Here is a 25252-nt window from a genome sequence, read left to right as displayed (position 1 = left end):
TTTCACTGTCTTAAAAGTTTAGTTTATATTATTGCATCTACAAAATTTTTTTGTGAAAGAAAGCAACCTTTCCCAAAATTTTGTTAACATGGTGCAAATGTAATTTAATTGCTTTTTTTTTAAATGAAATAAAATTAAAAATAAATGATTTCATCTGTCTGTAGTTTCAATGCATGTAGATAACAATTTTTGGACAATTTTGTATATTCTGTAAAACATAATAAACCAACATCGTATTTAACATCTATAGTAAGTAAGGGTAGAAATTCATGATGTTTTCATGCATTAAACATTGTATTGATTCCAACACCGCATAGATTCCTGATGTTATCACATGACTTTAAGTGTGTAAAATGAAATCAGACAAAGTAAAACAGGCCATCTTGGAACTAAAGAAAGTTATCAAAATTCAATATTTAGTCAAAATTTGGTATCTACAGAATCATGAATAAATTTTTAATTTTTTTTAATTCAAACCAATGAAATGATATTCCAACCAAAATAACGAAGTTGAAAAACAGATTCTTAACAAAAAAGGTCATCTCAAAATGGATACATTAGTTTACACAGACATTGTTGATTCATTTAAAACAATGGTAGACTAGGCCTCACATAAAGTCTTGATTGTATCAAATATTCTATACAAATACATACAAAGAGAGATCCAAGATTTCAATTAAACAGAAAAGAAACAACCTAAGTTACAAACTCTTTGTAAATATGATTATCAATTAACCTTATTTAACTTGATAAGGGTATTCAAAGTATGAAAAACAAGGAGGTATACCTAGGTTAAGGGAGAGTAAATCCTAAATTCATTGGCATTTCTTGCGTCCAACCATTTGCATACATATATTGCAAGCTTCTTAGTAACACAGATTAATAAAACTCTGTTTCTCATGAATGCTTCAAAAGCATTGATGAAACTGACTTTTACAATACAATCACTGATTTTTATGAGTTACTTCCCTTAACCAAGCCCTCCCATTTTCGTGTATGATTTAGGATTAAGTGATTATAACTGCCAAATGTTCAAGGGGTGTTACCAAAACTAGAACTAAAAAAGGAATGTTAAAACATATATTTCTTTTTTTTTTTTTAAATAATGTACAATAAGCAAATTCAATGTTGTATAATGATGCTTCTAGGTGTAATTATCACAAACTAACACCCTTGCTGTTACTCATATCTTTATCAAAGATAATCAGTCTTTTATCTATGCAATTGTTCAAATTTACCACACTTTTTGTCAAGTACCTCAAAAAATGTTGAGAAACTTATTCCAAAAAAAAAAATTTACAAGAATGACTTTTAAGAAAGTTGTAACTTAGGTTATGACTTAACTTGAATTTCATTGACCAAGGTCAGAGCATTTCACTATCTATAAAATGGTGGTGTTGAGACATTTCATGTTGTTGACGTTGAAACTGATGATATTCTTGACGAAGTTTTTCAAACCTCTGTTCAGAGTTCTCATATTTGCTTTGTTTTGATGGTTTTGGATAGAGATCATTATAGAAGTCTGATGTACTGAGTCCACTTTCTATTGCACTTAACAATTCATCCCCTCCTGATGATGCAGGGTACGCTAGTATTGTATCGAGATCTGGAGTATCAAATTCATAGTTTTCATCTGCAGATGTGTCTCTATGTAAGCTTTGATCATGAAATGGTGATAATTCTTGACTAAAATCATGATCTTGTGGTGTTAAAAGTGAACTGTATGAAAGGCTTGGCCTTGGAACTCGTGATTCTGAAGTTGACCCTGTGGCTTGAGAGGTATTTTTACTGCCTATACCACTGCTCAGTGAGTCGGGAGTAGGATCGTCTCGGAATAAACGTGAATCTGGAAAATATCTTCCACGTAAGCTGCCTCTGGGAATATAAGACGATGGATCACTATCATAACTATATGGCCTACCATGTCTATCAAAGTCCCTACCCCTACCAGCCTCACTGTCAGAAGCATAAGGACCTCTACGACCTATAGGATAACCATCAGAACGGTCAAATTCAGGAGCCGAATTTCTACTCGCTGATCTAGATTTTCGATGTCTAGGGCCACGTCTAAGTTTGTCTACTGTTCCTTGTAGATGGTCTCGAGTATACGTTTTAGGAGATGTATTATTTGGTTGCACTCTTGCTACTTGTTTTGGCGGATTATAACCTAATGAATGACTTAAACGATGATTTTCAAACTTATCTCTGTCACTTGAATTATATGTAGGAAAAGAATGCCAAGGACGTTGAAATGGAATGTTTTGATATGTATGTTCCGGTGATGGATGAACAGAACTAATGTCATTGTAAGGAGTAGTGAAGCTGATGGGATCGTCTGTGAGATATGTCTGCGTAGAAGATGGCTTCATGGAACTATGGCGAGGAAATCCTGATTTTTGTACATGTGGAATGTGAGGTGAGAAAACATCATCATCATTGTCAATATATGATGGTTGGTCCCTTGAGTATGATCGATCGTAACTTCTGTCCCCGTAAGATGAATTGGGAAATCTATTTATAGGAGTTGGATCATACCCAAATGGAAGAGGTGGACGCAAAGGTAAAAATCCATTATCATCAGAATCAGAGTCACCCATGTCTTTCCTTCTTCCCGAAGAAGGTCGTCTAGACATAAAATCGTCAACGGGATCATGAAATCCATGGCTTGTATAAGGTGACTTTAATGATCTAGGCCTTGTTAATGAATGACCTTGACTTTCTGGATAACTCCTATCCCTTTGACTTTCTGGATACCATCCACTTTCAAAAGAGTCAACATTATCATATTGTTTATAACTATCATGTGAGCGGTTAGGTCTGGAATAGCTCTGGTCAGTATCAAATGTATTAGAGCTTGGATGGAATCCATCCCACACATAATTATCATGTTGTAAATCTGCCTTTCTATAAAGTTCTCTGTTAGCATCTGGTACTATAAAGACACCACTACCTTCATAACCTCTTATAGCGTCTGCTCTGCTATCCGAGAATGAACGGCTCCATTTTGACGAATCTTCCCTATAATATACAAAATTACTTTGTCATTAATTGCATTGAATTATGTGTATTTCAATTTAACAGAGTGATAATTTTTTAAAGATTTTTCTAGAAAAAATTTAGATCTCAAATTGAAAAATATAAACCATGACACAAGAATAATTTCAACCATACATTTTTTTGTTGTTGATTATTTTCATCTGTATATAGGTCATATAATTTTAAGTCAAAATATAATTGATGGTAAAAATACAGCATGCAATATGTATCTAAACTGCAACATTTATTTCAAAAATTAACCATCATTTTATCTGGAAATGTATTAAAGAACATGCTGTGCATAAAATTCATTAGACAAAAAAAAAAAAAAAAAAAAGTGCTCTTTTTAAGTCATCAGTTTGATAGTATGAAATCTGTTATTGATGTTAACTTAAAAGCATTTCAAAATATAAGTAACATACAAGGTAGTTAAACTGAAAAAGCAAATTAAGAAATCTATAAAGTTTGACTTTTCATTTCTGTGTATCTAATAATTTAGACTCTATTAACAAATAAAAATCAAGGTCTGGCTTAAAATAGGTATTCAACAAGCCTGTATTGTTCACATAGTCCAGACCTGCCAATTATCCTGATTTATGGGGAATATCCCCCATGAGAGGTGTTGACCTGAATTTTGAAATTCTTTATTATATAAACTGAACACCTCAAAACAGGTATTCAAATGAGTAGGAAGGGTATATAAGCACATATATAATCATTCAAACAATATAGTAGTAGATTAAAAACACTTATGACAATTTAAGAGGAGCATTATGTCATCTTGGCTTAAAATCTCCAATGGAGATTTTGAGAAGTTGGCAGCTATGAAATACTTTTTTTTTTAATACTAAATCAGTAAGAAAGGAATATGTAGAAGCAGTAATCACACGAAATAAGATTTTTTCAAATTACTCTGTCTACAGTTGTAACCATAAGGAACCTCACCAGATTCAAGCTTAAAGTTAATATCTATTTAGATGTCACAGTGCATAACAACCATTCTTGTAGACTTTGGAATGTACTAACCATTTGTTTAGTTTCTCCATAATAAGAGTCATAACTTGGGAATAAGGAATGTTTAATTTGTTCCTTTATTCTGTTTATATATTAAATATAATTTCATTGCTGTATACTCTTTCTATATATAAAATCTGTATAATATTTCTAAATCATACTCAACTTATTTTTAGTGGTTTTAAGCATTTTTTTAAAAGTGTCCATCAATTCTGTACACTATAGCCAAGTTATTGAATAGAAACACTACATTTGTCTATTTCCCATGTATAAAGGGGCATAACCTGTGTTCAGTAGTTCCAAATATTGTGTTAAAATTTCGAACAATTTCATTCAATTAACTCATATGAGTAAATCCTAACATTAGGTTGTTTTCGAAGAGTGTGAATTTTTTCAAATCCTTTCTTGATTTATAGATCTAAGCACTGTTTTAGAATCAAATACTTTCCTTACAGTTTTCACATATTGATAATCTGAAACAAATTTTATTTTATTTTCCAGTAGTTTCAGATTGAGGACCATAACTGTTGAAAGTCAAAAACAAAACACATCATATTCACATCAAACTTTATGAACACAATAAAAGTAAAAAGATTAAAAGTCATCTTTAGTAAAAACAGTCATGTTGGTTGGCCAAGAAGGTCATAAATCATATCCTAACAAGAATATATGTCCATAGGACATCGTGTCAAACCCGCACTATCCTATGTCCACATTCAGTGATGAACCATGAAAACAGGGTCAACATCGTAATTTGTCATATAATTTTTAAAGTTCTCCTTACATTGAACATATGTACTAACTTTCAAGTTGATATTACCGAAAAGTAATCTACCTTTAGCAAAAACTCAAACCTGATAATATTCTAATTTCTCACTATCACATTTATATGTTCAGTGAACCATGTAATTGGGGTTAAAACTGTAATTTTGCATACAATTCTAAAATTTTACATCATAATGAACAGATGTACTTAAGTTTAAAGTAGATGTTACCACACCTTTATGGTGAAATACCTTAACAAAAAGCTTTAAACCAAAATGGGACTGACTAATCGACACATCGAGAGACAATTGAACAGACTGATGGAGATGCACAGACCAGAAAACATAATATCATCATAAGCAGGGCATAAAAAGTCAACTATGAAACTACATAAAAAAGGTTTTCTTAAAACATATATAGACAGATGATAAATGCCATGTGATGACAAAAACTTAGTGATTGGCTGAGGCATTTTAGCTCAAAAGAAAAAAAATCTGATACTGGAAAAAAAAACATAACTGTTGACATAAAATGCATGAAACCAATTGTGAATCAATGGTTTGGAGAAACAATATCATAACAACATTCAAAACTGATAAATAAAGAAAATAAACAACATGCAGAAAATAAAGTGATCAGGAATGGGCACAACTTTAGTACATCACCTGGTTTGTCCACTCTGCTGCCATGGCAATGAGAAAAACCTAAATTATTTTACATCCTTACTTGTATTTTTTAACCTATGTTCTTTTTTTGTAAATTCAGGCTCTATTCTTTATTTTTCTTATTTTAATTATTGCTTCAATGTTTTTTATTTATTTAATTCTTGCAAAAGAAAGTGGTTCATATATATTTCTAATATCACAAACAACTGTACATTGTATAATTAGTGCAAACAAATTTTGGTAATTATTTTAATCTTTCAACAACACTTAAGTTTTTTTGTGGATACAAATTCTTGATAATTTTTACATTTCTTCAAGACACAAGATAATTTTGTGTCATCCATGTATACGTACATTCTGTGTGGAACTGTTGTTCTCTCCATTTCTTCTGATGTTCCCATATATTTAACATTACCTGTAACAATACATAGAAGGTGAAAATTATGTTCTGCTGTTTAAAATTCAAAAATTCAAAAATTCAAAAATATTCAAAGACTGATAGAATGTTAGCTTTACAGTGCAACATAAAAAATTACATTACAGAGAGAGGGAGATTTTTTAAATATATGATTTAAAAAGGTGTTGCATTGAAACCAGAATCTTGTGAAACCTTTAGTCTTATAACCACTGAATATTTCCCTTTAACACTAAACATTTGCCTTTTTTTTTTTAAATATATCATATACTTCTAATACTATCCTTGAGTTTTTTCCCCTAAACAATTTCTTAAAAAGAGTTGTCTTTCTTCCAACTTAGTAACTTTTGGATGTAAAACAGCCTTCTCCATTAAACTTTGAGGGCAAATCTGACATAAGTTTCGAAATATGACAACAATAAAATTGAGAATGGCCATTTTAGCACAATCTATTTCTTCCATACACCAAAAGAAAAACAAATAACTAAAACTATATTTTCTATTTATTGGAACAGTACCAATTTCCTTCAGTCTACACAATGAACAGGTATATTTCAAAATTTGAACAACCACTGAACAATTTAGATCAGTTTTGATTTCAGCATATAGTATTTACTCCTTTGTTTAAACATGAAAAGTATTTAAGATGAAAAACAGAGCTATTATCTACTATATTTTGGAAGTTGAACATCTAGGTTCCTGGCTGTTAAACATTTATTGTCAAATCAATGGAAGCAGTCTTCTCATTTGGGTCAAGTGAACTTAGATCCTTTCAATAGATATAACCTGTTCTGTAATGAAGAATAAACCTGAAACTGGAGTACTATCTGATACTTAAATAAAAGAAGAATGTGTCTGAGGACACAAATGCCCCCCTCAAGCTTTGCAATTTTCCAATTCAAAAAGGGGCAGAACTCTTGAACGGTGAATGACTTACTGCCAAAATTCAATCTCTATCTGCGTGTTGTGGTTCTTGGCATTGTGTATGAGTTTCATAAAATATGGATGAGAAAACTTAAGTGAGAGTGATGAAACAAAAAAATTTGCAATTTTGAAAGTTCTAAAGAGGCATAACTCCAGATGGTAAGTGACTCCCTGTACAAATTCTAATGCTGTTTGCGAGTTTTGGTTCTTAGCATTGTGTACGAGTTTCATAAAATTTGGAACAATAAAATTTAGAGTGCGGAAATGAAATGGAACGGAAGGTAAGAAAGGTAGACAGAAGGACGGACGGTCAAGGGTAACACATAATGCCCCAATTGCCTTTGGCGGGGGCATAAAAATGGAAACTTCCAAATACAGTGAAACCTGTCATAAAATTACCATATTTATCTGGCCTTGATCTGTCTTTCTTCCTACTGCAGATGATACCAATGATGGCAAGTAGTACAGCTACCAATAGAAAGAGCAGACCACCAACAATACCACCGATTTCTGCCTCGGACAGGAAAAGTCCTTTCGACTCTGAAAAAAAATAAATTAAAAGTCAGAAATCACCAAAATAATTATAACAATTAAATTCTCATGTATATGTACAGAGATTACAGACATAAATTTCAAACAATGTAGGAAATAAATTGTAAAAAGTGTGGCTATAAGAAAATGTCTTGTCTGTATTATGGCTTTTTAAGACAATTCTTTTCATAAAGTAATTTCCTGATCCTTTAACGTAAAAATAACAGCTGATTACAATATATTCCCTTCCATTTTAAACTGGTTCCCTACAACAAAGAATCAATAATGTACAGTTCAAATATAGAAGCACATATCTATAAATATAGATCTTTTTCAATTTTCTTTCATTATTCTTTAAATCCATTCAAAAAAATATATTTAACAGCCAGTTCCGACAAATTTTCACCCTATATGTTGAATATTTTGCATAATTTCATTAAATAAAAAAATAAGTGAGAGATAGCAGGATATAAGAATTGCAACTAAATGAAGATTTTTTAGATATAGCTCAATAGCAAGTATAGGTGTGTATGTTTTATATATCTAAAAATGATTTATAAATGAGAGTGTTTAAATTGGATAGTTGAACAAGATTTACATAAGAAGTGTTCTACATGAAATGTATTTCTGATTAACAGAATTTTATATTGCACAACCAATCAGATTTTGTGTTTTTTGGGGATTTGTAAAAACAACTTCAAGTACAAAAATAAAGCAATATTGGTTAAATGTATATGAGATATGCCTTCCTTAATACAAGTTATCACTGGTATTCTGCTATAGTAGTTGATCAATCTTTATTTCTCACTCATATTACCTTTGAGGGGGAGTAGGAGGAGGTGTCATCCTGTATTCCTCCAAAAAATAAACGTTGAATCCAGTATTCCCCAAAAAATAAACGTTGAATCCAGAATTTCCCAAAAAATAAACGTTGAATCCAGAATTCCCCAGCAAATAAACGTTGCATCCAGAAATCCCCAAAAAATAAATGTTGAATCCAAAATTCCCCCAAAAAATAAGCATTCTATCCCAGATCCTAAAAATGAATCATTTATTCCCGAGTCCCAATCAGTGTAAATCTCATTTATACCCAAAAATAAAGGCCTAATCCAGAGCCTCTCTCACCCATGACTGAATGTATTCCTAATCTGTATTTTTCATTAAGGATTAATACAACAGAGTTCAATGACTATTCAGTCAACCTGAATCTAACAGAAATTTATGAGTTAATTGGTAAAGAAAGACATTACCAACATCCGCCAAACCCACCCCTATCTGAATGGTCAGATTCACATCACAAGTTCTATTGCTACCCCTAAAATATTTTCCTGTTATTAATTATTAATTATGAGAGCAAGGAAATATGGTTGATAGGGTAAGAAATGTAGCAAAATTAACTACAATGTGACGATGAATGCAAAATGAAAATTTTTATTAAAATTGAAATTAAAAAAGACATTTCGGAAAACCCTTTTGCCAACCATGAAATAAGTAAGCAGAAGCAGTAACTTTACACAAAATGCCAGCAATGTCCATGATAGTTGTTTTAGTTTTCCTTCAAACCAACTGCCACCATTCTTTCAGCACTCTTTATAAGTTTGTTAAATAATCATGATTCTTAACCCATGCATGAAATGAAATTGGTGCTTAAAAATATGAACCAAATAATAATACATATAACACTTCGTACAACTGTAATCACAGGTATGAGACAAGATTTATTTAAATATATATTTATATACTTTATATTCTAACATATATTAATAAAAAGCTTGTCTCGTACCTGTGTCTGTGATCATGAGGAAATTTTTCTGAGTGCTGTTCCAATAAAACATACATGGTATGCAGGGAGGGCACTTGCAATATGTTAGTTCTAAATCAAAAGTGGTGTTTAAATGTCTTGTGTGCTACAATTCCTCATTAACAGTTGTCCAAAGTGATATAAATCATATAAAGAATACAAATAAATAAAGTTTGAAAACCACAATAACAACGTTACCCTCACTAAAATCTGCTGTCACTGTGGCCGGCTTATGTAAGTCTGGAAATTTATAGAACATTCAAGTCATTCCTAATGTAATTGTTCCTTTTTTTTGTTTGTTAACGCCATTTGTTACTTTAATTTTTTTTATGCATACCATTGGTAACTTTCATTTTTTTCTCATTTATGCCATAGGTAACTTTCATTTCTTATTTATGCCATATGAAAGTTTATTTTTTTTATTTGTGCAATATGCAACTTTATTTTTATTCATGCCATATGTAACTTTTTTTTAGATTTATGCCATATACAACTTTCTTTTGTTAAATCACTTATAATCTATCTCCACTTTTTGTTTTAAAGTTACTGGCATAAAAGAGATTTTGATGGAAGTATTTTCGTTTCTTTCTGTCCAAAAAAAGTTCTTAGTTATATTTTGATTCACCGAAATTTGACAATGAATGGCCATCAGCAAGTAGATCTTAAAGTTATCTCTCTGACATCAATTCAAAATGGCAAAGTGAAAACACTTTTATCTGATCTGAAAGTTTACTTATTTTTTCCTATTCCATGTTATGAAATAGTAGTAATAAATTTCCATTGCGGGTGATACATGCACAGCAGGAGCCACTTGCCATGTTAGCTCAGTGTGGAGTTAAACCATTCCAGCATTGTTTCACTAAGTTGGATTACTCCAAAAAAGTTTTAGTAACTAGAACATTGGTAAACTACTGTAGCCTCATTTTCACTTTTTTTACTTTTTCTAAGATTAATTTTAAAATTATGTGCCCATGTCTTTTAAAAACCAACCTGCAGGTGTAACAATAACAGCCTCATTCCCAGGGAGACTGTACGAAACGGAACTATATGCATAGACTCTAAATCGATATGTTGTAGAAGGTATTATCCCATCTTTTATGAAAACGGAAGTAGATGGCGCTATCACTTGATTATCCAATGGCTTCCAATTATTACTCGTTGTTTGTTCTATGACATAATAAAGTATTGGTGTTTTATTGTTTGCAATTGGTGCCAACCATGTAATTCTTATTCCACCATTTTCAAAAACAGCTGTTGTATTTCTTGGAGATGGTGGCCTTTCACCTGTAAATAATTGATAAAATATTTGTTTAATACATACAATATCTCTAAGAAAAAAAACCATAAAAACGTTACAAAAATTATTGTCATATTTCAATATATCAGATATGCATATTTTTTCATAATATTTCTGCCTATTTGATGCTTATATTTCTTATTCCACCTACCATTTTTTTCATCAATTTAAAAGAGCTGTTGTGATGTTTAAATCTTAAATGTTCTGTTCAATACAAAGTTAATGGTATCAGATAACTTAATGAAAAATGATCATAAACAGAATTTGACAACAAGGAGACTAAAGCAGCTTAAAGACAGACAAAATAAATCAAGTATTGAGATAAACAGATAACAACTTTTTTGCAAAAAGAAAATTATACAAATGCTGACCTCATTATTGTTTTAAATATGCATATATAATTCATCAGATTAAAACAAACATAGAAAACAAGGTACACATTAAAATGAACAAATATAATAAATAGCAAACTCAATCACAACATTTAGCAAACTCAATCATTTAAGTACAAAACTAACTAAATCACCAACGCATAAGAAAAAATTCTTTTGACTTTTGGGTAAGGTTCTGGCAGCTCTATCACTAAAGTTTTAATAAACCATTCTGTAAAACCTCTTCTTTTTAAAAATTATTTTTCATTTAACTGGCCATATCAATTTAGAAGTTAATACGCTTCCATGGTTTGACAAGTTTTCAAAACATCTTCTTAAAATGAACTGCAAAATAATACCATAAATACAGGTATTATTTATATCCACTTAATATCTTCTGACAGAAATGGATTTGTTGAAAAATGATGCCTGAGGCACAATAATCAGTGGTTGACTGTATTCTTATCACGTACCAAGATGCTTCTTGAAACCTTCAAAACATTTTCATTAATTGCAATTAACTTAAACAGAGACTTTGTCAATGAATGGATGTGTCATCCATTTGGGTTTTCAATCTAATGTAATATATATAGAAATGAACACCAATACTTACCAAGAGGTCTGGTTATAATTGGAATGTATGTATGACCTGATGGTAAAGTAGGAAGAGCTGTTGGATAGCTAGCAGCTTCTCCTGAAAATATTTGTTAATTATAGGTTACCAGTTTTGTCCAATAAAGGCTTGGTTCACCTTATTCAAATTATACTGTCAAATTTTTACCATTTGTTTTGTTTGGGGGACAAAATGGACATATCACAAGAGTAAGGGTTGTATTGAACTACTTTGTGGTTTCACCTTATCTTAATAAAGAAACCAACTGTAACTTCGTCCAAAACAACCTAACCTATGTTCTAAATACCAACCATCCAAACTGTTCTGAGCTAATCATAGTGTAGACATGTTGTTGTAATGTTTAGCCGAAAAGATGGCTACTTTTTTAATCTTTCTTTCATTTTTTTACTGATAATATTGATATTCTTTATTCCATAAGACATACAGTTTGTAGGTATCAGTACAATAAACATTATAGTAGGCATCCCATAGTACATCTGCCTCGCCTGACTGTATATGATTATGCCTCGATAACATTGTTTCTTACAATCTGTCATAGTTCATTTTTCAACTGAAAAATCTGTTGACTTTTTTTTATCAAAAATTTTTATGATCAGAAAAGTTTGTTGTAGAAAAATTAAAGTGTAGACTTTCCAAAGTAACTAAAGGCTGGTTTTATTGTACAATTTTAGGGTATCACCAGATTTATTTGTGTAAGCCGTAGAAAACAACTTTGTGTTTAGTTTATGAATAGGTTTAACCGTTATATCTTAAAAGTTCTTTAAAAAAAACTCGATAATAAGAATTAAACACAAACTTAAATATTCAGACTGTAACGAAATCTTTGAACATAAATCTTATTTTCTGTATCACTACACAGTAAATAGAAAGATTTTTATTAGATCTTTAAAACTAAATGTATCACATACAGAAGGAAAGACAAATTGTCACAAAATTAGAAATTAAAAATAAACCATAAAAATACATCAATAGTATAAATAAAAAATCAAGCAAAAAGCAGTTAAGCTAACTACAGATAAAACTGTTTGATATTGAATTTTTAATAGAATGTCTAATATCTATAAAAGCGAATACTTAATTTTGTTATAGTAACTTAACAGTCCATGTTTATTTGAACGTAAAAATTAAAAAAAAAATGCTATATGATACTTACCAAAATCACAACTCTTTAAATTATCTATTTTCTTTCATTTTAGTTTTTACTCATTTACATATCAAACAATATTATTCCACGAAGAAATGAGAAAAAATGACAACATACATAAAAATGTGCATTGATGGAAAGGTGCAAGGGGAGGTAATAAAGTACCAATTTCATGTCTTCTTGATGTTTGTGTTCGATTCCCTGATTGGCATGAAAATATTCAATTAACAACTTTAGGTTAGTAAAAAAAATACTTCCTTTGAAATTAATCAGAATAAAAGTCACAAGTTCATGAAAATATTCAATTAACAACTTAAGGTTAGTAAAAAAAATACAACTTCCTTTGAAATTAATTAGAATAAAAGTCACATGTTTATAAGTAAGTAAATTAAATAATGTCATATTACAAACAAGATGTATATTTCAGCTACACATATCTCAATTTCAACAATGGTCATTTCAAAAGTAAGCTGTTATAAACTTTTTAAAAATCATATGATAAAGCAACAATTAAAAAAAAAAATTTTTTGCAATTTTTTGTTACAATCTTAAATCAAATTATTACTTATATTGTTTGATCTACCTGTCACATGACCTTTAAACCTATCCATGTGACCTGCAGGTGTAAGGAAAATTACTACAAGGAATTATTTCCTGTCTAGGACATGTACATGATTTGAATATATGATGACACAATTATCAATTATGTTAAAAGCATAAATGAAAAACTTGTCAGACAACAAATACTGTCATTACAAATGTATGCCCTAAAGTCAAAAATATACACTCCTTAATTAGTATGTCACAAATACAAAAAATATTTTTATCTCCAACCATCAAAACTGTCATAAACAAACTAGTATATACTAACATGCATGGTATTCTAACACATGTCCTCACAACACCTGTAAACAACAACCGTTATTAATTCATTCACATTTATCCTCAGGTGTTTATATTTAAATTTAGCATCAATTTCACTTTTGTGCACAGGAAATCATATCATGTTTTTTTTTCGATTTTTTTTTTTTTTTAACTATTTACCTGATATTCAAGTTTTTCAAAAGTTTTCCTCCATTTCAAAACTTACATCTAATTCATTTAAATTAACAAATACTTAAGGCCAGTATACTAAACATTGCACAAAAATTAGAATGAAATTTATACTGATTTTGTAAAGAGCAACAATTATTGCATTCCTTTTATTTTTAAACCAATGCAACGAATTCCACATTAGAAACTGTGTAATTTTCTTCCCAAACAAAAAAACCTGTAGGTTGTACATTGTAAATAAAGCTGTTTCACAAACTACGTCTCTTTTGGGGAGATATATAATATTCATAGATATTTTGTTTTGTTTACATCTCATAGAGACATAATTTAGGACTGTTACCAGTATAAATACACATGGATAGCGGCCAAATTGAATTCTGAAGAAGACCCAAAGTGAAGGGAGTGGTAGTACAGAATTTTAGTAAAAGTTTAAACTCATAGAAGTTTAGGGCATATAAATGTTGAAAATATGCCACACAGCCCTATATTTTGACCATTGAAAAAAATAGTATTGCATATGAACTTTCCATTCAAGGATATACTTTTTTACGAAATTTCATAGTAAAAGTGGCACAGTTTTAGCCTTATCAGGAGTTCCTATGGGAAATTGCATTTTCTATATTTACAGAAGTGCACCTGTAGAATTGCCATCAACAACCATATACCTTTTTCAGATTCACTTGATGTATAACATATCTTTATTTTAACCGCTGCAGGGGTTTAAGAGTTACTTCAATAGTTTATATAAGTAACTATGTGTATTTGGTCTACTCTGATGTAATGAGTTTGTTAGATAAGCATCCACTATAACTAATTCCAATGAAACTGTACAGATAACTCCATTTATCAAACTATAAACACAAATCTTTAGAAAAAAAAATTGAAATATTTCTATTACAGAGTTATTTGCTGCACACAAAGCATAGTGCCTAATAATTAATCTGGATATTAAAGGAATATATACTATACATCTATAGCTGTAAGATCAAAAACTTTGGAAGACCTACCGAGAGTTCTGGCAAGTTTAACTTCACTAAAGTTCCCATCACCATAGGCATTTCTAGAGAGGACTTTAAACTCGTACAATGTGTCAGGTTCTAATCTAAACACCTTCAGATTGGTAGCATTCTCTATTCTCATAGTGACCCACTGGCTGACTTCTCCATTTACACTTCTGTACCTATCATACATAGTAATATTATACACATTACCAACAGTTAGTCAAATCAAATAAAGTCAGGAGGAGAAGAACGACTCTGGCAACTTTGCTTTAGTCTTAGCAGAGCTCAACATGAATAATTATATCAGTACATCAGAATTTGAATCTTGCAAGATTATTTGTTCGCAGCTGTATTAAAGCCTAGTGAGATTTAGTGCAATTCTATCAAAGACAGCATTCAGTTTTGTGAAGTATTTTAGGTCCCTTTTAATCATATCATAGCTTCTGCAGTAGTAATTAAAATATCTATACATAATTGGCATCAACATTTTGGGGTTTGAGGGTTCCCAATGAAGGCAAATCCAGAAATATCACTTTGGACGCATCAATTTAACAAAGTGTTATTTCCATTTTTTTTTATCCTCTATATAGTTTTAAATACAATAATCTTATATAACTTAGCATAATGACATATTGGTATCTAATAAAACACACAGTATACCTTCATAAGATTTTTCTTCAAATTGAATGTAACAAAGGGCATACTAAATCCAAGGGAGATAACCTAAAAGATTAAAGTGATTTTTTGTCATTCAATTTAACAAAGAATGTGTTTATCAATATTTAAATACATAATAAATGACTAGCATTTGAATATATTTTACCATATGACAAAACTCTGTGTACTGCCGCCATTGTAAGCTGGAATCCATGTTACATAGGCATCAAACCAGCTGGTTATAACTGTCACATTGTATGGGGCATGGGGTGTGGTACCTGTCAAATATAAAAAGACACATAATAGGAGAGGTCGGGGATAGTTGTTGTTTCAATGTGGTGGTTAAAATAATATTTTGTTATGCATCTGCCTACTTTTTTACATAGACAAATTCAGCAAATTGAAGGATTTAAATAAATTTGCATCTAATAAAAAATTTGACCACACTTTTCTATCTTGACCCCAAACCTTGATCGTAAGGTTACATCGTCCATAAGCTGATGTTTTTGTGCAGACAACTATGTATTGATTATAACATTGCATAGACTTCTGACCTTATCATATGACATTTATGTGCAAAATGAAATTGGACATGGAAGACAGATTATCTTGGAACAAAAGTATCAATTAACTACAGATACTGTGTTAATTATCCAATACAAAATTTTCTTGGTTTTGATGGTAAAAAGTTGAAATCTCAGCAAAAAACATTATTTTTGGAAAAGGCCTGTGTAGTCTGATATTAGTGTGCTTGCCCAAAATGTGTGTGTGTGTGTGTGTGTTAGTCAGTTTTTCTTTACAGTACAACATGTTCTTCTTCTAAAGTAGGAGGTATGATTCGAGTAATTTTCTGGCTCATCTGTGTCCCTCTCACTCTGCTCAGACCTTCATTAAACTGCATAACATGGCTTTAAATCAATCATTAGTAATGAAAAATATTTGTTTTAATTTTGAAAATTACACTTTATACTGTTATAAAAAAAGTAAAGTTTACAAAAGTCAACTATAGAGAGCATTACTGATCAAAAAGACTCGGAACAAATGACTGTATAAACTTAAAAGAGTTGAGAATTTTCTGCAAAAGGTCTTGTAAATTAGATGACTTGTTCTTACTTTCTATAATAAGCTGAGTTGTTGTAACTATTCTGGTAAAATCATTACTAGCTTCACATTCATATAGTCCATGGTCCTGTTTCTCTATGTGAACTATTGTTAAATTACCACCAAGTCTAGTCACTCGTCCTCCAAAGTCTAACACACCCGAAACCTTAAGACAGAAATAAACATTTTTAAGACAATTATCCAGTAAAAGTCATTTTAATTCCATCAATGTGTATACGTCAAATGTTGCCTGTTGAAGCATGAATATACAGATGTTTAAAAAATGTCTATAAATTCTATGGGTACATCATGAATTATAAATAGAAACAATCAAAACAATTAATTAAACCCACATAACAAAAAAATTCTAATGTTATATTTACAGTTCAGTGATGCTGGTATTGCATCACAGGTCACAGATCTGGTTCCAACTTTTTATCTACATTTACATGTGTTTATGTTCTTTTTCTATTCACTTTTTATCTACTTCTACATGTGTTTATGTACTTTTTCTATTCACTTTTTATTGTTTTTATTTATTTCATGTCCAAGTTTTGATGGAGAAAGTAGCCTTTTACATAAAACATCAAAGATGGAAAATTATTTGGTAATGCTAAATCAATCTAAATTTCCAAATGGCATTTCTTTCTAAAATTGAGTTATTTTTGATTTCCTACTTATACAGAATCTTACTTTTCGCCATGTAATAAGTGGAGGCGGGACTCCAGAGGCCCCACAAGCCATCACTACACTATCATTTGGTTTCCTTATATATCTCTCCTCTGGTCGGTATGTAAATTTTGGAGGGTCTAGAAACAAACATTAATTAAGTCATAAAACAAATGTAAAATAAGCATATTTTATCAATATTTTTTGTAATAAATTGATTTATTATCCAATAAGAAATATTTTTATATTTCTGGAAAGGTTAATAACATAAAGAAAGTTATCTCGTGCTGTTTTACATCTAAATTATTTAGAATCAATTACAAAACAAAGATATATATTTTTTAATTAAAACATTAAATCATTTTATAACATTAATTTCATAATATCAAGTATCTACACATTAGGAAAAGAACATACGCATATCTGCAAATTATTTCTTAAGGGGGATAGGATGGGTCTCATCCCAATATAAATAATTTCCAAATTCCTGATGATTTAATTGGTTATTCCTGAAATCCAGCGAATTAAACGGCTGAATCCCCACTTCCCTTAAAAGGACCTTCCGCACCTCTTTCTTGTGTATTGAAAAAAAACTACATTTACAATGTATATAATCCAAAGATCATGTTCTATTATTAAAAAATAAAATGCTTCTCTGAGCGCAGCTAGATACGCCCGCAGAGGTCCAACCCTGAACAGTTGGGGCAAAAATGGACACAATATTCAAGCTTGATTCAGGTCTGAATTTGGATTGTAATTAAATATTTGACATATTATAGGTTTCTGGATAAATGTAGTCAAAGAACTTGAAATCGGTTATATGAATTGAATTTATATTCAATTAAAGATTACTTGCTGTTGTGCAATACTTAGTAAATCTGTTGTCAGGCTATAAACAAATAAAGTTCAATTAATTCTCAATGTCATATTAGAAATTTATGAAAATAAAAAGGGAGCTTACATCAATAGATATAAACAATTCACCAAAGTATATGAGAATTGGTGACAGCATTTTTGAGTTATTGTCCGAAAACTGGAAAATCACCCCTTTTTTTAATGAATAAAACCCCATAACTCAGAAATGTAAAATGTAAAATTTATAAAATTCTAACGGGAGCTTACATCAATACAAACAAACAATTCACCAAAGTTTCATAAGAATTGCTGAAAGCATTTTTGAGTTTTTGTCCGAAAACTGGAAAGTCCCCCCTTTTTTTTTTAATAAAACCCTGTAACTCGGAAACGTAAAATCTTAAATTTATAAAAATCGAAAGGGAGCTCATGTCAATAGATATAAACAATTCACCACAATTTCTTGCAAGTTGGTGAAAGCATTCTTGACTTATTATCCGAAAACTGGAAAATCCCCCTTTTTTTAATGAATAAAACCCCACAACTCGGAAACGTAAAATCTAAATTTTATAAAAAACGAAAGGGAGCTCACGTCAATAGATATAAACAATTCACCAAAGTTTTATGCAAATTGGTTAAAGCATTTTTGAGTTAATGTCCGACATGTTGACGATGGACAGACGGACGGACAGACAGACGGACAGAGGTATACCATAATACTTCCCGTAAACGGGCGTATAAATATTGCTGATCTTAAATTCTTTGAGAAATTTTCAGCAATTATAGTTGTCTATAATTGCATTACATCATAGAACAGTGTTATATATTTAAAGTTATAATATAAACAATTTAATGGAAGATATATATACTTATAGTGTTTCGGGTAGATTATCATAAGAACATTTTATTTTATGGCATGATAAACATTTTAAGCAAAGTTTAATGTCTGTTTGATATCATTTGTGATAACTACCTTTACCACAAAAAAACTGAGTCAAATATTAACACTTTTCTATCACGTCTATGATGTGATGAAATTAACCCATTAACAGCTCTTGGGATTATATTTGTGTCTATAGTAGATACAGATGCGATATTTAAAAAGCCATTTAATATTCTCTATGTATCCCATTCCTTCTGAAAAAATATTAAATATTAATGTGAACAGACAGAATTTCCTACCTCTAACAATAACTTGCACAAGAGGGGATGGCTGGCCATTTCCTAGAGAACTAACAGGTGTACAACTATAGCTGCCTTCGTCACTTTTCTTTACATTGTATATTAACAGTGAGCCATTGGCCAGCTGTGTGGTAGAACCCTGGCCGAACTGTACAATAAATCTATCCTTTATCCATATAATTTCTGACACAGGTGGGTTAGCGTCCACTAAACAATCTAATCTCTCAGTAAATCCTAATGCCCAAATTAATCTACTGGGCATACTTAAAATTTTTGGAAGATCTGCAAAAAACACATATCGATATATAAAATCATGTAAAAAATCCCTTGAAATATATTAGTTTTGAAAAGAAATCAGTAAGTCTAGACTAAACCAATCATATTTTGAGAGTAGAAAGTCTCTTTGTCTTTTTGCATTAAAATAAAATTGAGAATGGAAAATGTCTACCAGATCATAAGATTTTATTATTCCCTTGATAAAAGAAACTTTGCTGTTATTGATGTCAAATATTTTCAACAAAAAGTGAATGACATTAACTGCATTTCAATAATGTCAGATTTTGCTGTGAAAGTTAGACAAACCAAAACGTTATTCCTCTATGTACAATTGTATCATTCTGAAATCAGGCTGTCTATTTTTCTTTCAGTGGATAAATTCTGGAAAAATACCAGAATAAAACACAATGATTCCTTTAAAAGTGATAGAAAAGTACTGAAATGATCTGGTCTGGTTTATTGTGGTGTTGGATTGCTGTCTCATTGATGTGTAGTTTTGTATATCCAAATCTCCTTTTAGTCTTTTCTTTTTACTTTTACAATATCTTAATGGTATTTTTCACTGTATTGCATAATTAACCTGTATCTGTTTAGGATAATTAATGCCTTATTACTTAAATGTACCTAGTTTTTAATATGCACATTGAGTTCAGGTTTGACAAATGTATGGAAATGTGAAGAACAGGAAAGTCATTTAAGGTCAAACAAAATCTGACAATCCTGGATGTACAAAATAATGGATCAGGCAATGGAACAACATTACTCCCCAAATTCTTTAAATAATTTAAAAGCAAAATTCAGTATTATATTTCTTTCATCTCTAATACATGAATTTATTTATCAAATATGATTACTTGCATTTTAAATGCAAGTAGAAAACCCAATCTATCAGAGACTGCAATGTTTTCCATAAACGTGCTGGGTACATGAAATTGCACTAAATATCAAAGAGAAGCATGTGACAATAAAAGAGATATTACATAACTAAGTTAGCCATTTATATGCACAAAGGAATTGTGGGATGATATGTACTGTTTAATAGTAATGATGCATGTTCAAATGCATTTAAGTTAGGAAAACAATTAACGTTATCAGTGAAAATTGCAAACTCAATGAATATATTACATCAAGACAATTAAAAGGTCACTCACTGTAATATGTACTGTAAATCTACTCAAATCAATTTTCGTCAATTTTAATTCAACAAAAAACCGAGTTTAAATACCAAAAGAAAAATATGTTTCCTTCAATTTCTGATGTTTAAAGTCTGGAACCCCTCAATTAGTTTTTCCAGTTATCAGCGGTGAATTCAATTGGGGGGAGTGGGGCGAAGAGTGCATACCCTTTCATTGAAAAAAAAATCTTCTTTTGGCATAAAATCATCAACAACAAAATTTGCATTGCTCTGCTCCGCATTAAATATCGCGTTTTCTGCGATTACACCCCTTTCAAAAATCCAGGATCTGGCCCTGGTTATTAAGCATCAACTTTGAAGTCACAGGATTGCTCATTCACTGATATATATAACAACATACATGTACAATGATGCATAAATATGAGACTGATCTGTTCAATATCTTACATGTAACATTTAAAAAGGCGGATGCCTCAGGGTCTTGACCCACTCCATTACTTGGTCTACAAATGTACCATCCCATATCGTCCTTGTTGACGGAAGATAAAACGAGAGTACCGTCTGGTTGAATATAAATTCTCTGACCATAGCCAAGGTATGTGTTGACATTACGATCATTGAAATACCACCGGTAAGTAATGTTGTTAGGAAAGGCATCAGCTCCGCAGTGTAATGTGACTCTTTGTCCTTCTACAGCAGTGGTATTGGACGGTGGGCTTAAAATGTATGCTGCACCTGAAAAATAAGGAGGAATAATTGTTTCGATGACATATTAGATTTAGTAATGTCTACTTATCTAATAAAGATTTTTAGTTACTCTACAACTGAATGTTGGGTTTCTCATAGTTAATTTACCATTTATGTTTTACTTGTCTTCAGGGCTTACGGTCATAAAACTTTTCAGTATGTTCATTGTTCTCAGACTCAGAAATCAACCAATCACAATATTGGATTTGGTGTTTTCAAGCACAAATTTTGTACTCTGAGTACTGAGTTCAGTTTTATGACCAAAAGTCCAGGTCTTCAGTAATTATGCACATTTCTATTGCATAATTAAAATAAGGGTATTTTAAACATTATTAGTACAATCACAACATGCATAAAACATCAATTATTATCTTTACCTTACAAATTTTCCTTTCAAATATTGAATCCACTATAAACTATAGTGTGCATATATATACAATATATGTACATTGTCGGAAAATATAAAATTTATTTGTATGAGCTTTAGAAACAGGACGAAAAGCGAGGCTCGCAGAGTTTTTCTCCTGTTTCGCAGCGAGTACAAATAAATTTTATATTTTCCGACAATGTACATATATTGTTTTTATCCTGAAATTTACTCCCAACACTTGAAACTTTAGTTATTAAAACTAAATCATTGTCTCTAATCTCTCAAAGAAATCGACATGGTTTAAACGCGGACCGCGAAGAGGACCCCTAAATGAACTGGTACGGAAAAAGAAATATCCATATTACCGCTTGCTCAACATGGAAGTGGGGTAACAGGAGACTTTACTTGTACAAGTACAAATAAAGCAAAAAATTATTTGTATACCTGTTATTTGTACAATAGTTGGCTCATTGCAGGATAAAAAAGATAAAGATATTCATTTTACAGTAAAAATAATGAATTCAAAGACACAACTTTTTAATCTGATCTTGTCCAAAATAACTCTGACAACAGGATGAAAATGTTGTAAAGACTAATTTCTAATGTTCTAATATACATAAACTGAAATCAAATACTTCAACTGATGTTTTAGTGGTTTTTTTTTCAAAAATTTACAGACAATTTTGAAATTTTATGACAGCCGTCATGAGTATTTCCTTAAAAATCTGACATTATTAAGTCTGCTTCTATACATCTGTAATTGAAACTACAGAAAAGGCAGAAAAACGGTCAGTAAACAGTTAATAAAATAGAATAATCAATACCATATTTTTTTCATTGTTACCTAGCTATCATAAAACAATAAATTTGTTCTGTAACAAATTTGCATTGATTACATCATATTACATGAGGTAATTTGGCTGTTGATTTTCTAAATTTGTTTACTCAAATAATAAATATGGTACTTAAATCTATGAAATTTCCCATAAACGACCGTTACACAATATTGATATAGTAAAACAAGTCATAAAAAGTACAGACAGGAATAATAAACTGACTTGAAAATAGATTTTTCTGTCTTTTTGGTGAAATTAAAATAATAATTTTCATTAAATTGATATACTTATCGGAAATTATTTATAAATAAATCTTAAGACAAGTCATGTATTAAGTTCCATATAGGTATAACGTCTGGCGTCATAAAACTAGACTCTGTAGCGTTGTCTTTGCAACTTCCTGACCTAGTTTTAAATTTTTAGTTTTTTTGTTTGTTTTGTTTTTTAGTAATTGAGTTGACTGTAATTCTACATTGCATCATAAAAATAACATTCACTATCAAGTGTATACAAACTAACCTTCTACTATCAAATCTATCCTTTGTGATATGCTACCGATTGTGTTTGAGAATTTACAAGTATATGTTCCCCCATCAGATCTCTGTAAATCTCTGATCTCTACTTCTGTATTATCTGATGAGATGGTGACACGAGATGATGATCGTACTTCTCTGTTGTCCTTAGTCCAGAACCCTGTTGGTTCTGGGCTTCCAGACACTTTACAAAATAATGTTATGGATTTTCCCTGCTGCTGTTTGTATTTACTTGGTGTACTATCTGTGATTTTTGGAGGTGCTGGAAAAAAAATTGATTTATGCATAATATTACAATTTTCAACTATTGTAACCTGGGCAAACATTTTCTGATACATAATCTGTCATGGTTGCAGTCTTTTATGTAATATTCTTTATTCATAACTAAAGTAGAATTTTAAAGAAAAGTGGAAAAGAAGCAGAATAAATCAGACAAAAAAGAAACAATAAAAAAGCATTAGTCGATGAAAAACCAACAACACCATCATGGCTAAAAATATAAGACAAACTGAGTCCACAAAACACTACATAGTAAACTAAAGACACAATTAAATCCAACCAAAAATAGTAGGTGACCTCATGTGCTCCGGAAGGATAATCTGAGTAAGAAAACTGATATGGTCAGAGTTATCATTTCTACATTCATTTGTCTACATTGAGCCGGTTGCTGCTCCTTCAGATTTATATATAATCTGGTGTATTTAATTGTTTACTGATCTTTCTGGTATATGTATATGCCTTTAGCATGTTAAGCATAAAAGAGAGTCTCTCAGTCCCTCACCTCCCTAAACATGAATGCTGTATTTGCTATTGAACATTAATTTTACGTTTATTTGATATATAGTATTGTTTATGGTTTGCCATTAAAGTTAATAAATTGCTTCGTAGGGCGCAGCTGGATACGACCGCAGAGGTCCAACCCTGAATAGTTGTGGCAAAAATGGACACAATATTCGCGCTTGATACAGGTCTGAATTTGGATTGTAATCAAATATTTGACACATAATAGGTTTCTGACACAGAATAACTGTAGTCAAAGAACTTAGAATTGGTTATATGATTTGAATTTATATTCAATTTTTTGCTTTTGTGCAATACACTGTGCCTGTGTGAATTGACCCCCCCCCCCCCCCCCCCCCCCCAAAAAAAAAGAATAAAAAATTAACCCATTTTTCTTTCTTTTGTGCAATACACTATGTTGTTGCCCCCCCCCCCCCCCCTCCCCCTTTTTCCAAAAAAAAAATTCTTTCCCTCAAGATATGATCATAATCTCAATTCAAATTACCAATGGAGTTTGCAACCATAATTACCCATCTAAATACATCATAAAAGTCTTAAATAGATAATTTACAACATAGTACAATTTTGTTTTTGGATTACCTCCCTTACACTGCTTTTAAATTGTCCATTAACCAGGAAACCCATGTTTTCCCCCTTTTTTGCCCCTAATTCCTACACGGTTTGAGCCATAACCCCCCAAAGCCAATCCTAACCATCCCTTTATGGTATGGAAACTTGTGGTATAATTTCAGAGAGATCCATACACTTAAACACAAGTTATTGTCTGGAAACTAGAAAAATGCCTTTTTGGGCCTCTTTTTGGCCCCTAATTCCTAAACCGTTAGGACCATAACCCCGAAAATCAATCCCAACCTTCCTTTTGTGGTATTGAACCTTATGGTAAAATTTTATAGAGATCCATTCATTCAAATTAAAGTTATTGTGCAAAAACCAAATGTGTCTTCGGACGACGATGATGATGACGACGACAACGCCAACGTCATACCAATATAAGACCACAAAATTTTTTTGTGGTCATAAGAAAATTAAGGAAGTTTAAAGAGGGAAACTTGGTGATTTTAAAATCTGGTTAAGCTCACAACCTTTATACTGTGGAAAGCTCATGATGAACCATTTTGAAATTGTTCCATTAATGAATGTTGTGTTCACTCAGGGATGTTTTCCCCCTTTTTCCCTGTGTTTCTGGATCTACTTAACCTTGGTGCAAGTACATTTCTTACTGTTGCAATAGTGCGGAATGGTTATATGATAGTGGAAAGAATTACATAAAAGACAAAACAATGGCTGATAATTTACTTTAAGGGCATCTCGACATTAAGCTAATGGACTGTTATGTTATCTGAACAATAATCTAACATTCAGAAACTGGACTTAGTTTGTGTATAAATACTTCTTATTTTATACTTTATTACATAAATGTTTGTATCAATAAACTGATATTT

General features: G+C 31.0%; 1 protein-coding gene across 2 annotated transcripts in view; it reads right to left on the bottom strand.

The window, feature by feature from the left end:
• Window positions 1–1230: 1230 nt before the first annotated feature.
• LOC127702969 (protein turtle homolog A-like) overlaps window positions 1231–25252 on the bottom strand; it is a 143305-nt gene continuing 119283 nt past the window's right edge. For both annotated transcript variants that reach the window (XM_052207329.1, XM_052207330.1), the window contains 14 exons: window positions 22996–23271; window positions 20971–21258; window positions 19113–19394; window positions 17103–17218; window positions 16422–16575; window positions 15475–15586; window positions 14658–14830; window positions 12763–12798; window positions 11433–11513; window positions 10142–10435; window positions 9350–9391; window positions 7219–7359; window positions 5835–5895; window positions 1231–3018 (listed from right to left, as the gene is read on the bottom strand). In XM_052207329.1, coding sequence (XP_052063289.1) covers window positions 1365–3018; window positions 5835–5895; window positions 7219–7359; window positions 9350–9391; window positions 10142–10435; window positions 11433–11513; window positions 12763–12798; window positions 14658–14830; window positions 15475–15586; window positions 16422–16575; window positions 17103–17218; window positions 19113–19394; window positions 20971–21258; window positions 22996–23271 — 3710 coding nt within the window. In that variant the 3' untranslated portion in view covers window positions 1231–1364. The remainder of the gene's footprint in view (window positions 3019–5834; window positions 5896–7218; window positions 7360–9349; window positions 9392–10141; window positions 10436–11432; window positions 11514–12762; window positions 12799–14657; window positions 14831–15474; window positions 15587–16421; window positions 16576–17102; window positions 17219–19112; window positions 19395–20970; window positions 21259–22995; window positions 23272–25252) is intronic.

Source organism: Mytilus californianus, unplaced genomic scaffold, assembly GCF_021869535.1.
Source record: "Mytilus californianus isolate M0D057914Y unplaced genomic scaffold, xbMytCali1.0.p SCAF_5, whole genome shotgun sequence".
Lineage (NCBI taxonomy): Eukaryota > Metazoa > Mollusca > Bivalvia > Mytilida > Mytilidae > Mytilus > Mytilus californianus.
The sequence above is the reverse complement of the archived record's forward strand: the minus strand, read 5'-3'. Positions and strand labels throughout refer to the sequence as shown.